Source organism: Embiotoca jacksoni, unplaced genomic scaffold (assembly GCF_022577435.1).
Source record: "Embiotoca jacksoni isolate LCO1_2020_lvr unplaced genomic scaffold, fEmbJac1.0.p SCAF_38, whole genome shotgun sequence".
NCBI classification, from domain to species: domain Eukaryota; kingdom Metazoa; phylum Chordata; class Actinopteri; family Embiotocidae; genus Embiotoca; species Embiotoca jacksoni.
Window position 1 is genome coordinate 1118847 of NW_027185390.1, and position 14611 is coordinate 1133457.

Consider the following 14611-nt stretch of genomic DNA (forward strand, 5'->3'; position numbering starts at 1 on the left):
TCGAGGTTCCAAACTGCACAGTGATTCAAATGCTGGGTGCTGTTTTCTCTTCTAAGTACCATCATGGCAGAAACACTTTGATTGTCGTCAACTGCGTCGACTGCACTTTTCAAAACCCCTTCTGACCAAATTAAATCATTTTTATGATTTTAAGCTTAACTGACATTAGTGGGATTGGAGCCAATCAGATGTTTGAATACACATCATATAGAATGCAAAGTATGCTTTTTTTTCTTGAACACACCTTGAAATGGGACTGGGCTCTGTAATGAAACACCCTAAAGTGAACGTGAGGGCGGTTACAGCACTGGACAACCAAACGTGTAGAAAAGTATCAAAGTGGTAACCCTTTCCGCTGCCACAAACAGGAGACATTTGACTATAGACACAAATATATAAATGACCATAATCTCTTATTATATCAAAATGGGACAATTTGTCAGCCAACCATTAGGATACAACAACTGGAAACAATTGCCAATGAAGCGTGGCCTGACCCATATATTCATGCGGTGAATTTGGGTCCAGGCCAGCCCAATAAACCTTGACACATCATGACATTTAGACAGCATGCGAATACTGGCCCACGTTCAAATGACAACCTAATGTGACAACAGTCACATCTCGAAATGATATTTAGTCTGATCATAGCACACAATGCCAAATCAGTCGTTGCTGGGACACAAATGAGGAGCTATGAAAACAGCTTGAATGCAGTTTAGAGTTTCCATGGCAGCCAGCTGCAAAATGCAAAATGAGTATTCTCGTCTGCAATCTCAAAGTTTCACATTGGTAACTTTCCCCTCTGTGGTGATCAACTCAGGTGTGGGGTTGTGAGCAGATAGCACAAGGGCATGGGATTTGTAAGAAACACTAACTAGTGTATACATTTCATATTCACAATTCACACTGTCAAATAAAATGGCAGATGCTAAATGCAGTGCACTCTATAGTAAATAGCAGGTGATTTCATGATCCTTGTGTCTGGTTCTTCAGCATATTGCTGAGTCGGCTCTCTTACTAGCACAGAGCTTTCTGCTTATTTTACTTGTCACTCAGCACTTGAGCCAGCAGGAGGCCAAACGCCTGAATATGCCTCATCTTCCTCGAGTGTTTGCTTCCAGAGAGGAGGTCTGGTTGATGGAAGAAAATAACATCTTGTTTCTCGGTCGACATCATGCCGAGCCATTGTGGATGCATCCCCTCTGTATTCCCGTATCCTCACCCTTCATCAATGTTTTTGTTTATGTCATTCTCTGTGTGGTTTCCCAGGTGAATGCATCCCGCCAGGAGGGCAAGCTCCTGGAGGAGTGTGATATCCTGATCGACATAATTCAGCAGAGGAGGCAGCTCATTGGCAGCAAGATCAAAGAGGGGAAGGTGAGGTGAACACTGAGAGGGGTGAGGAGTGCAGAGAAGATACCATTTATTTCCCTTGCTGTCTTTAGATCCGTCTTTTATGTGCAATCTAGTTTACCTGATAGATTCAGATTCCTGCATTGTTTCCAGCTCAGCAAAAAGTGAATAAGCCTGTGAGCAGGGCGGTTAGCTCAGCCACCCTGAAGAGCAGACCAATCAGCGACCAGTGTTGGTGGCTGAGTGCGACGATAGCTCAAGTCAAGCGTTTGTTACAAGATGCAGTACCAACAGTGGTGGCGGTGTGGCGAAGAGTTGTTACAATGCCAGCAAATATTAACATGCACGCGGTGAATTTGGGTCTTGTAACACCAGGTTAATAATATTCCGCAAGAACAATCAAACTCCCTTATTCATTAATCTCTCTTTAAACACCCCGATATCACATCAGAATACCGTCAGACCACATTTTCTGTCCAAAGCAAGCCTTCATTAAGGCTGCCTGACCTGATCCTTATCCCACTAATAGACGACAAACTCTTCAGAAGTCTAATGCAAACCCTTCGACACAATCGGAACAGAAAGAAAAAAAACAGTCAGACCGGTCAAAAGTGGATCCCGCAGCATAGGGGAGGGCGCATTAACTTGTACTATAAACCCGGACGACTTTAAACTGTGTCCAATGACGCTTGAAATCCATTGGGTATTTTTTTTTTGTAACCATGGTTTTCAGCTATTAAGATTTTGATCAGATAAAATTCTGAAATAATTATGTAAGAGCCAACAGACCTCTACAAATTGCTTTTTAGTGGAGTGCCACATCCTGATCAATAACTCAACATGCTCTTTTCAAATAGAAAGTTTCTGTCAATCTTTAAATTAGATGACTTTGTAATCTCCATTTAAATCCACTGAAATTTGCATTTTTTTGGGTTCTTTTAGAAGCCAAACTGAAGATGAAATATCCTTTGACCTCAATCCAACTGCTGACCTAAATATGTCTCTTAAAATCTTTGCTCTTAGGGAGAGGGAACGAAGCTGGGGGGCAAAAAAGGGGAAAATGAAGTACCAGATTTATACGCAACAGAATCATGGATGAGCCTGAAAAATGTCGTGTCAGCTGGAACATGAGAAGCTTAGCTCATGTTATTAAAACATATGTCAAGATGTTTGTCTGTCTTTCGAAAAATTTAACCTTGAGGTGTTGGCCTCATTTATATTCATAGTTTCAATCGAGCCAGGGCTTCTAAACAAGAGGCAAGAGAGAAGGTCGAAACAAATCAGCTTCCAGCCCTTGTAACTTTAGCTAAGGATGCCTTATCTATAATTTACCTTCTCTGATGTTCATGCAAATTTAGGAAACATGAAGAAATAGATGAGTCTCTGCATCAGTCAACCCTTGATTTGACCTTTTTGTGTACGTGTTACATACAACACCTATTATCTTTAAAAAAAAAAAAAACACCTGCATATTCTTGGATCATTTCCTGTTGTCATCCCTGATTATTTTCTCATCCCTAATGATCTGCGACATCTTCACCTGGATCAGGACGTTTTCTGATTTGATTGTTTTGATCCTTCCTAACAACATACGTCTGAGGCTTCCCTTTTGCCATCCCTTGCAGGCGCACAGGCTTCGGAAGCTCGCCCAACAGATTTCTAACTGCAAGCAGTGCATCGAGAGGTCCTCGGCCCTCATCACGCAGGCCGATCAGACGCTGAAAGAAACCGATCACGCTCGCTTCCTGCAGACGGCCAAGAGCATCAACGAGAGGTCAGGCGGCCCACACACTGAGCATACATGCCGGAGTCATTCAGCTTAGCACACGAAAGGTCTAGTGTAAGGGAGAGGTTAAACGAGTTCACGCAAGAGATGTTGAGAAACAGTTTGAAAAACTTTGTCTGCTTAACTTCCCCGACTGCCAAGACAAGCAAAGAGGGACTTCATCTTTTATTTAGCCTAATCGTATTCCTGCCCCTGCATTAAGCTTTGTGACTAATTGATTTGGAAATTGAGAGCAAAAAACCCTGTGTCCAATAAGCAAATCCTCAGGAGAAACAAAGGAAGTCGTATAAAAAGAAATCATTATCCTTTAGTCCTTCAAACAAAAGTAGTTTCAATCAGAATCTAATCTAATCTAATAAGGAGGCTGATTTTTTTTCCCCTCAGTATTCTTTAAGTTAGCAACGAAGGAGCTAATGGTGTATATCTGTTATAGATCATCAAATCAGATCTGGTGCAAAATTATACAAATATTTGTCTCTATAAGAGTAACATTTGTGACATACAATGATACTTAAAGTTTGTGAATCTTCCAGAATTTTCTATATTTCTGCACAAATATGACCTAAAACATACTTTCCATGCTATATATATATATATATATATATATAGCATGTATATATATAGCATGTATATATATAGCATATATATATATATACATATGGAAAAGGTTCCCTTCGTAGAACAATGACAGAGTTATAGTTTCTGTTATTTGTTTAACTGATTTCTCTTTATCTGCTTTCAGACTTATTTATAAAGAAATATAGACATTTCTGAAGGATTCACAAACACCAGCATCTATGCACAGTAGTGGTACTTTAACTTTAAAAGTCCACTTGCGGCGTGTTCAAATGTATAATTACCAAAAACAAAATAAAAATAAAATAAAGAAGATCCATATCCTAATGTAATCACATATAATTTCACCTGCTACTGATCTAGGGTTTCCATGGCAACCGCATCAACCCAAGTGCTGATCCCAGAGATACACCTAACGGACACCTTCGACACCTTCGCCCTGGACTTCACCCGAGAGAAGAAGTTGCTGGAGAATCTGGATTACCTCACTGGTAAGCCTTCATGTTTTCATCAAAGCCTTTCTGTTCAGCGGGACATCTATTGATTAAAGTCAAAACAGTCTGTGACCTGCATCTTCCCCGTTTTAAATTCAGGATGAATTTGTGATGTCTGAAGGGAAAATCAATGGGCATTTTAGTGCATGTGCATCATCGTCTCTTGATACCGTCTTTCTTGGAGGTTAGAATCACAGACCAAATGTCCTTTTTGTCTGTATCTAGTCTCACCCTTTGAGTCTTTCAGTTTCTCACTGACCATGGAACCCAAACGTTGGCTCTAATTAAGATCCCATTCCAGCTTCAAAATTTGGATTTAAAAAAAAAATAATCTCTGCTGTCTTCAAGCATTGCGTTTGAAGGTACAGACCCCAGCCTGTTAACTCCAAAATACATTTTCCACCTTAATACCTGATGTCATATTTGCAAAGGACCCATCAAAAAATGCCACTGTTTGAGTTATGAGGACGCTGGGGACGAAAAACAAAGCATCGGGTGTCGTGGTTATGAAGCTCTGTGAAAATGGCTGGCTCATATTTACTCTGTGCGATGCATGAGGGCCTCGCTGGAGGGCCTTTTCACTAAGTGAATCAGTCTGAATCACTCCACTATGTGAAGCCACTCATGACAGAAGGCTCGGGAGAGGGAGCGAGTGACGGACACAGAGAGGGATAGGAAGTGGCTTTACAATCAATTTAAGCTGTGCCTTTGTATCTGTGTTTCTTTACCTCGGTTCATTCTCTTTGTACGAGAGGCTTCACAAACGGAATACAAAGGAGTTTTCGTTCTATTTATTTCTACGTAGAACAAAAACAGTTTGAACGTTATAAAGTTTTCCCATGAATCAATGCATCGTATTGCATGTATAAGAGAACCAACCCAGTGTCTCTGGTTATGTAACGACTCACATTTGTTACTGCTAAATGGATTGTGATATTTACTCTTCCTGCTGTGTAAATGTGACCTGGCTTTTACCTCAATATTTAATTTTTTTCCCCTCTTCATTGCTTTTAATGCTCAACCTACCACTCTACTGGAAAGAGCATTTTCAATCCCGCGTGTAATGAAGCCTGTGGACTCATAAACTGACCCGAATGAACACGCACATGGTTAATTCAGGCTTCTGTTGCTCGAACAACCGACAACCTTTGAGAGCGTCATCCCTTCGGAATTTCATTCATGTAATTTGCAACTTTATCCAAACAGAATATGGCATTAGGGCCTGAGATGATGCTTCTTTTCTGCACTCTTTGCAGCTCCAAATGCTCCGTGCATAAGGGAAGAGCTGTGCACGGCTTCCTACGACACGATCACTGTCCACTGGACGTCGGATGATGAATTCACAGTGGTCTCCTATGAGCTCCAGTATGCCATCTTCACCGGACAGTCCAACATTGCAAGTAAGTATATATGGCTGACAAGAAATGCTGAAATCACAAACGAACTTTCACAATTTTTGGAAGCAGCAGAATAGATCTTGAAACAAACTAGAGGACATGGCCCAGTTGTCCATTTGGCCATGTGGGTAATACCACTAATATTCGGTATTAGCAGCATTAGGGGAATTAACCATTTACAGTTAAAAGCGCATGTATTTTGCAGCTTTTCAATGTGCCCGGGGGGGCACATGAAGATTGAAGGGGCCCGTTCACCAACACACTCAGGGGTTGAAGCTGTAGCAGCGTCTATGGCACGCAGCTCACGGAAGCAATTAAGGCACTTCAAGACCCTTAGCATCCAATTGATGCAATTTGTGGCAAAAAATAGCAGTGCTCCTCAGAGCTGTAATGTAGTTAAATCAGAACACATGGACACAGATCCAGTGTGACATACATTTTCAATTGTACAAAAGCGAGTAAACATCTATATATTGCCACTTGAAAACATGATGATTCTCAGGCAAGTTCTAATGTTCGAAAGACAAAACCTCCTGTTTACATCCCTCCAAAATTGAGCTACGGTTACCTACCGAATTAGGGTATGACTTAATCTCATATCGTACATGAACAATATGTAAAAATGGAGTCACTAGGATGCTGGCTCCCAAAAACCTGTGGCCAGACTCGAGGGTTTCGAAACGGTACTTCCCAAACAAATAATTGATGTCACAGTAGCTTGCCACTTTGGCAAGCTGCAACTTTCCTCATAATTTTTACATGTTTAACTAAAAACAAAGACACTTGCAAATCAACAACCACAGGACTGCAGGCAAAAGACATATATTTGTGAAACAGGATGTAAATGGCTTTGGTGCAAAAGTCTCCAGGCTTCAGACTTGTAAATGCAAACGGCAGTAAAAGCAACTGGAGAAGTCTTTGAAATGTCTTGTTTAGATAAGGGGAAATCAAATTTTCATATTATCATTAAACATGAACTAAATACATAAAGAATAAGCTACTAACTACTTGTTTAAAAAAGAAAGGTGTCTAGAATTGGGAGTGATAGAGGTGTTATTAATACAATTTTAGCTACGGTCCTTGTCCTACTAACACAAACATATCCAATATACAGAACTTTTTTGTTCAATCTGGCGGACACCAGCTCCCCTAAGGCAGCTGGGGGTTGAAGTGCTTTTCTAAAAGCTGAGATAGCGCTGAAGTGGAAGTGGAGCCTCCTGAAGTGAAGCCTCTGGCCTTTATGCGACATGATGTTGTCACACATCAAATGACTATAGCTCGTGAGGGATGAAAGGGGATAAGATGTGACAATGGGGAATCCACATTGTGTGTAGAGCACTCAGTGAAAAGATTAGACTTCAGTGGATATGCAGAGTTCTTACGTCGATGCGTGCAAAACGTTTAAGCGCCACTGAAGGAGTGAGACGTCGCATCAGGCGAGATGACAGCCGGAAAGCGATTCAGCATCCCAGACACACAAACACACACGGTGACACAACCAACGTCTTGTAAAACAACAGACATGCAGTATAGGCAGACATACACACACACACTCACTCATCCACACAAGACCCAGAAAATCACGAGCACACTCGAGTGAGCAACAACTACAAGGAAGGAAATGGGGTCAGGGCAGCTGAAGAGGAGCTCCCATGCTCCCTTTCAATCAAACTGCCTTTCCTCTGTCTTTTATCTATTCTTTTATATATTCTTTTTTGAAGTATTTTTCTAAAGATTCAAATAGCATTACCTCACATCAAAATTTCAGTGCCTTCTTTGATTTATTTTCCCCTTCTGCTTAATTTCCTCTATACTTTATTCTTTCATTTGTTTCACCCTTCACATCTTCCCAAGGTTACATCTTTGTCATTGCCTTGTCATTACTTTACAGTTTAAAGCATATTTAGAATTGACAGCTATTGAACTAATGTGACATTTTCTTCGCCTCCCCCCTTTAAACCCCCGTCTCTTTCCGTTCAATAAGATGCTGTGATTTTTCCACTGCCGCTCTTATCACATCCCCTAATGTCAGAGGTGTCGCTGTTGGCATCCGAGTCACGGCCAGATAATTCCCCCTGGGACAATTCAGATGAATCACGATGCTAGAAGTGCAAGTCGTGTAATGTTAATGCAATAAAAAAACATTAAAAACAACACCCTTAACTGCCGTGCATAATTGTTCAGCACAGCCTTGTGAATTGGATTTCCAGTGGGAAATGTATGACAAGATGAGAGTGGAAGACAAACTCTCTTTCTTATCTGCAATTTGTGTTTGATATGCGTGGAACTGCATGATTCGTCATCATTTTAATTAATTTTCCCATGTGAAGTCGTACAGCATATTCCAGACGGAACGGTTATAGTAACGTTTTAGCAATTAACTACATAGAGTGATGCTCCAGTGTGTTGTAGTTGCTCAGAACAACACTACATGTATGTTTAGTGGCATAAAGGCCAGAGGCTTCACTTCAGGAGGTTCCACTTCCACCTAAAGTCGTATTTCTTTTCAATTTTCATAAAGTCAGACCCCATTCTATCATTTAATGTAAAGGTTTGATATAACACAAAATGTGTATTATTCTAATATGAAACGTATTCTAAATATTGGATTCATAAGTTAATTTGAAATGAATGCAGGTATCTGTTTAACATTACTAGTCTTACTCATTTGCATTATACGTTCATTTACAATCGAATTCCATATAAATATGTAATTTAAAGGCTGGTCAAATCAACTAGGCGGGCATCTAGGCAGGTCTTCATGACAAGGTGATGGACATAATGAGCACAAGTTTAAGCGACCGTGTAACAATGAAAACTAAATTCAAGGCGCTCGTTACGGAAAGTAATTTTCCTGGTTTTCACTTCTGGGTGGCCAACCAAGACAGTACAGCAGTATCTTCTTAAGTAAATTTCTCAGGCAAACACAGCCATGACATGGCTGGAAAATGTAGCTACACCCACATACACACACTTAGGAGGTTGGTGCAGCAGTGTTAAAGTCCCATTAAATAAGAAAAAACATAAAAACATCACGCCGAAGACACGCGCACACAGCAGTGAGAGCGCAGTGCAGCTATGAAGCCAACGAGGTGTGAATAGTTTCCTCTTGTGCCTTTTCACACCCTCTCACCTGTTTCCACTGCCACAGGCTCGCACACAATCAGTTATTTAGTGCACTGCCCTTTCACACAGCTGTACATTACTCCTCTCCAGGAAACTTTGAAGTAAATAGTTTCTTTCCTGTTTGGATATTTCTTCTTTTGTGCAAAATGTGCCAGAAGTTATAGTTACATGTATTTCTCACCAGCTTTCTTATTTCTTCCAAACTTTAGCCTTTGCAATTAATGTGCATTTAAACTGCAAAAAAAAAAATATCTGAAAACGTAGATATCATCTCCCTGATTTAACTGACTATGCACTAATTCCTCCTTCCTTATCCTGCTCTTCTTTTTATCTCCTCTTAGGCCTCTGTAACTCCTTGGAGAGCTGGATGATTGTTCCCAACATCAAGCAGAACCACTACACGGTACACGGGCTGCAGAGCGGCACCAAGTATATCTTTGTTGTCAAGGCCATTAACCAAGCAGGAAGCAGGAGCAGTGAACCGGGTACTCTGAAGACCAACAGTAAGAAAATTGAGTTTTGCTTTTTAAAAAAATGATGTCCAAAAAAATGTAATTCAAATGATCGGTGAAAAATGCTGCCTGTTTAAGATCGGTTTATTTTTGTACAATCAGGCCAGCCGTTCAAGCTGGACCCCAAATCAGCTCACAAGAAGCTGAAGGTGTCCCACGATAACTTGACAGTGGAGCGGGACGAAACCACGTCCAAGAAAGGCCACAGCCAGGAGCGCTTCACCAGCCAGAGCAGCTACGGCGTGGTGGGCAATGTCTACATTGACAGCGGGCGTCACTACTGGGAGGCTCTGATTGGAGGGAGCACATGGTGAGAGCCATAGAAATTTCAGGGGTAATTTACCGAGTCTGTTTGAGCCGAGGTTCAAGGTTTTTTTTGAATTGTCCTCTCCTCCCCAGGTACGCTGTAGGGATAGCCTACAAATCAGCCCCCAAGCACGAGTGGATCGGCAAGAACTCGGCCTCCTGGGTGCTCTGCCGCTGCAACAACTCCTGGGTGGTGCGCCACAACAGCAAGGAGCTGGCCATCGAGCCCTCGCCCCACCTGCGACGCGTTGGGGTCCTGTTGGACTACGACGCCGGGTACCTGACCTTCTATGACGCCGTGGGCTCCCAGCACCTGCACACGTTCCACGTCTCCTTCGTGCAGCCCGTGTGTCCCGTGTTCAACGTGTGGAATAAGTGTCTGACCATTCTCACAGGCCTACCCATCCCTGACCACCTGGAGGGACTGGAACCCGACAACTGAAGGCTACCAGACAGACAACAATAAGTCATTATCTTAAAGCTGCACTGGGCAAGAGTTGGGAGAGTGATCCATCCTCTTTACTTCATACAGATCTGCTCTATTTACCCAAATTAAATTCTGCTCATGTGCACGTTTGCACCCAGAGGCAGAGACAAAACAGTGAAATACAAATGGTCTCCTCTCTAACAGCAGCAAACGAACACTGTCCTAAAATAAGCTGGACTCAACAGCATCTACTTCAATCTTCTTTCCCAATTTGGTTTTCTTTCCTAAATGCATCAGGCTTCACTTTCTCAGACAAAAATTTAACTTGCTAGCATTTGTGCAAAGTCACCTAGTGCAGCTTTAATGTGCAGAAAAAAGAAGAAGAAGAAATGCCTAGGGTGTCATTTTGTCAAGCTTCTCAGAAGTGATTTTCCTTTTATTATAATTTCCTTAAGCAGATACTGTATGATGCCGGCTAATATTGTGTTATACTCTAAAAAGTCTTAGTGAAAACCCTGTCTAGATGGAGTCAGTCGAGTTCAAATGGAAAGTTCTGGGCGGGACAGTCCAACTCTGAGGCACTTTGGGCTACGATGAGAACTAGGAAACAAGCCAAGAATCAAGTTGTATTTTTTTTTGTTTCTATCACTTTATCAGATATAGCACTTTGAAAATCCCTTAAAGTACACGCCCTTTAATTAATCACAGTTGCTATAAAGAGCAGAATAACAGATGTATATTTTGTAAATTCATTGCATCCCCCCTCTTATATTTCCCCATTCATTAAAAAGGAACCAAAGTAGCCATTGCTGTCTATTCAGATAAATTTTACTCTACGATAATTATTTTTAAAAAGCGACAGAGAGGTAATAGCGTTATAATAATATTAAAATGCACGATTCCCTTAAATATAGACCTTGTTTTTGCACATTGTTTTGTAGCCTAAAAACAATTTAATTAATTTGAGTGCAATTAACATGTATTCATATTGGGCAAGTGTTGTGTTCTGTTTGACTCGTTCATATTGTTTTCTGGCAGCAGGAGTACTGTCTTCATGGTTTCATGTGATGCATAAACCGTGAGTTGTGTTGCAGTTGTTGCCCCCGGTTATTATTGAAAATAAGGGGTAAAAATGCACATTTGGGTGTTGCTGTTTTCTCTTTCTTTCTCTCACTTTTCTGCAAAACGAGCATATGGTTTGATAAGACACAGCTGTGCCGGTGTACCAGGAACCATTTGTTTTCTTTCAATGGAGTCTTTTTGAAATTGTACACGTTGTTTCATCAAATCTACAACTACATTCAAAACTTGAAGTTCCTCTGCAAAAACACGTCACTTGATTGAGACAACACACCCATGCACAAAGTCTAAACTGTTGCACAATGATGATGTCAGAAGGGTGCACCTCATTCTTCACTTCAGTTAATAGCTGAATCCTGATTTGGATTTTCCTTGTTTTATTAATAAAAAGGGACAAAACACCCTAAAATGAAACAGCCACTGATACTTATCAAGGTCGCAGCCCGAAGAGGAAAACTTCCCAAAGGGACACAGTCAAGTCAGGACTCTATAATTTAGATTAGTTCTATATGTAATAACAGTTTCAAAACCGTGTAAATGTAACGATTTCTCAATGGGATTTGGTTGGCTTCCCAGAACAGGTAAAAGTAAAGAGGAGAACAGTTCTTTGACTTTGTGTTACCTTGGCAATACATTGAGCTGCGTTGTTTCATTGTATCTGATATATAGTGCTTAATTTAATGTTTCCATTTGAACTTTATGACCATGGTGTTATATGTTCTGTCGCTGTGGACATTTTTAATGGAAAAACAAAACAAAACAGGATACGAGTGCTTGCATCACTGAGAAAAGTCTATGAGAAGGTGAGAAATAAACATTGTTCCTTTTCACATCAAAGTGTGCTTTTTTTTTTTCTTCCTTTCAGTGAAGTAATAGAGCAATAATACAGCGTGTGAGAATGTCAAGAGCCAATCCCGTAAAAACAGGACAGGGTGAAATGCCAGGAGGCCATTTTTGTCTTTCTGGGGAACTCACAAGCAAAGATCACAAATTCAAGCAGTCCCAAATTCAATAAGTTTAGACTATGACATTCTGTTCTGTGTGAAGTTACTTCAGTAAGGTGCTGTACTTGTTGCCGTGAGCAAGAATCAAGACATTCAAAGCTGCCAAAATCAATATTTTTACATCACTTCTGCTTCATAGAAACAAATGCAGCATCCGAGGACTCGACTGCACCTGTACTTTATCTCCCACATGATGAATCATCAAAGCAAGAAAATGATGTCAAACTCTTCAGTAAGTTCAGACCTCACTTGCCGAGTTCACTCGAGTTTGTGAGCTTCCTGTGGGGAAGGGGAAGTTGTCGAGTGTTATCATGTGAACTTCCCGCGGACATCGAGGGTCTCTTCCTGATATTTCCAGGGGCAATTGTTCTTCGACGGTGGGCGGGAGGGGGCGGAAAGGGGTTCATCGCTGGACGGCCAGCGTTAGCTGAAGCTTTGTGTGTCGTTCACACGGCTCAGTGGTGAGAGCGGGGAGAAATGAATCTACCCAGCACTCTGCTGAGCAAACAAAGGGAAGAACAGAGAGACAATTTACAGACCGCCACCATAAATAATGGAGGTGTGTGTGTTTGTAATACCTGTCATACAGAGGATCCGTTGAAGCTATTAGGGTGGACATCTCTCTGTTTTGCAAGTCATTGGAGCTACTTTACACAGCTCTATGTGCTACACAATATATTTTTACTATTCTGTTATAAATAATTCTCCTTCAGTACATTAACAGTTAAATTGTGTCTGAATTTAAATTACAAAACACTCGACAGCAAAGCACAAAAAAACAATCTGGGTTACCGACTGACTATAATTAATAGCATATGTCCTCACAACCAGTTTTGCAGTATTATATTTATGACACAAATTCCATTCTCTGCATATTAAATCTATACAGTCGTGAGTCACAACATGAGGCCGTCTGCGTGTCTGTAAAAGGAAGGAAAACGAGCACGAATTGTGTCATGTGTTGAGATGAGGATTTCCACAGAGAGCAATTATCTTCCCAAAACTGCCTTCTGAAACTAAACTATTCAGCTGACATGTAAAAACTGTTGCTCCGCTGCACTGGAAGTGTGCCATGAGATTTTCTCAAGTCATTTTCCAGCATTTGTATTTCGTTTATGCATTAAAATAAAATCTCCCAGCCCTTAAATTCTGACCTTTTCTTCCAAATTTATACAATTGAGCCAAGTTCAGCAGTAAAATGTGCTTACTGACCCTATTGTGTTCTCATTCGAGACTTTGTGTGACATTTTAAACAATCGATACAGTTACTTAATGCGTCTCAGGGATTTCGCTGCTCGGCTGAAATATAACCGCAAAAAAAGGTTGAGGACCAACTGTTTTATTAACTATTATCAAGGGGAGGGATTTTGCTGAGCTTGTGTTGTTTGTGCTGTGATCGTCACACATGACAACATAGTGGGAATGTCCAGCAGCCTAAACAGCTCAGGCCTTTTTATTTCCCCCCTCCTCAAGGGCACCTTGAATCTACTTTAACAGGAAGTAGAGGCTGTTACCCCCCCATGGGAATTTGAACCACTGACCTTCCCTCACAAGACCACTTCACTCTCCTTTAGGCAAACACCGTCCCACTTTTATACATAGCATCAGGCCAGAGTTGCTTCAGCATTCTGCTGTTTGTGCTGCTACCACTGCAACTGCACTTGTCTGGGCAGTCTTGAGGCTCTGCAGTCCCCGGAGGATTGTTTTATTTCTCTCCAACCAAGCTACAGCAGAGAGAGAGGCTCAAAAAGACACAGCCTCCGAGCTCCTGGGGGAGCTGTGCATGTTCTCTATAGGCTCTAGCCATCCTAATGTACTCGTGTGTGTTTGTGTGTGTGTGTGTGTGTGTGTGTGTGTGTGTGTGGAGAGTGAGTGTGCATGTACCAATGGATACTTGCTGGTGACAATTTTGGCTTCTCTAAGCAAACTGCAGCATTTTGAGATGAGCAATGATGGCAACTCCCTCAGGAGCAGATTTGGAAAATGGGGCAGAATTTGTTACAGACGCACTATAACAGCACAAAGACAAAAGAAAGTCTTCAAAACACTAGTTCTGTGCATCAACCATTAAAGGCTACATCACAACCGAATTATAAGATGGTGAAATACAATTTATTCTCTATTATAAAAGTTATTTTAAGCTTTAATGTCCCTCTTTTTTTGTCTTATTTTTTCACAAACTCCTCATGTGTGTTTGTGTCTGGATGTGCAGAAGCTTTGTTCTGTGTGCCGCAAAGAATATCACTCCTCCAAATGCCCAGCAGATGTCACTGCTGGGATTCAAGAAAATAGAAGCCCCCCCACAGAAATGAATTATAGACAGTAAATAGCAACTATTGAACTCCTCTCTGGACTTGGTGTGTGTATATATGTGTGTCTCATTTATGTTCTAGGGGCATCTGTTTGCACTGGTATATTGTCGGGCCCTGTCTCCCTGATAGGGAAATCTAAGGGTTCAAACTTGTTTGAAGGTTATGGATAGGGCTAGGTAAGCAGCAGTTACGGCTGCTGTTTGTGTAAATTGAATATTTGTCGACCTAAGGTCCT

General features: G+C 41.2%; 1 protein-coding gene across 4 annotated transcripts in view; it reads left to right on the top strand.

Moving 5' to 3' along the window:
* Positions 1–11891, top strand: part of LOC138208484 (E3 ubiquitin-protein ligase Midline-1-like) — a 54572-nt gene extending 42681 nt beyond the window's left edge. For all 4 annotated transcript variants that reach the window (XM_069166372.1, XM_069166371.1, XM_069166373.1 and 1 more), the window contains 7 exons: positions 1273–1380; positions 2982–3130; positions 4082–4209; positions 5469–5612; positions 9077–9238; positions 9350–9557; positions 9647–11891. In XM_069166372.1, the coding sequence (XP_069022473.1) occupies positions 1273–1380; positions 2982–3130; positions 4082–4209; positions 5469–5612; positions 9077–9238; positions 9350–9557; positions 9647–9995 (1248 nt within the window). In that variant the 3' untranslated portion in view covers positions 9996–11891. The remainder of the gene's footprint in view (positions 1–1272; positions 1381–2981; positions 3131–4081; positions 4210–5468; positions 5613–9076; positions 9239–9349; positions 9558–9646) is intronic.
* The last annotated feature ends 2720 nt before the right edge of the window (positions 11892–14611 follow it).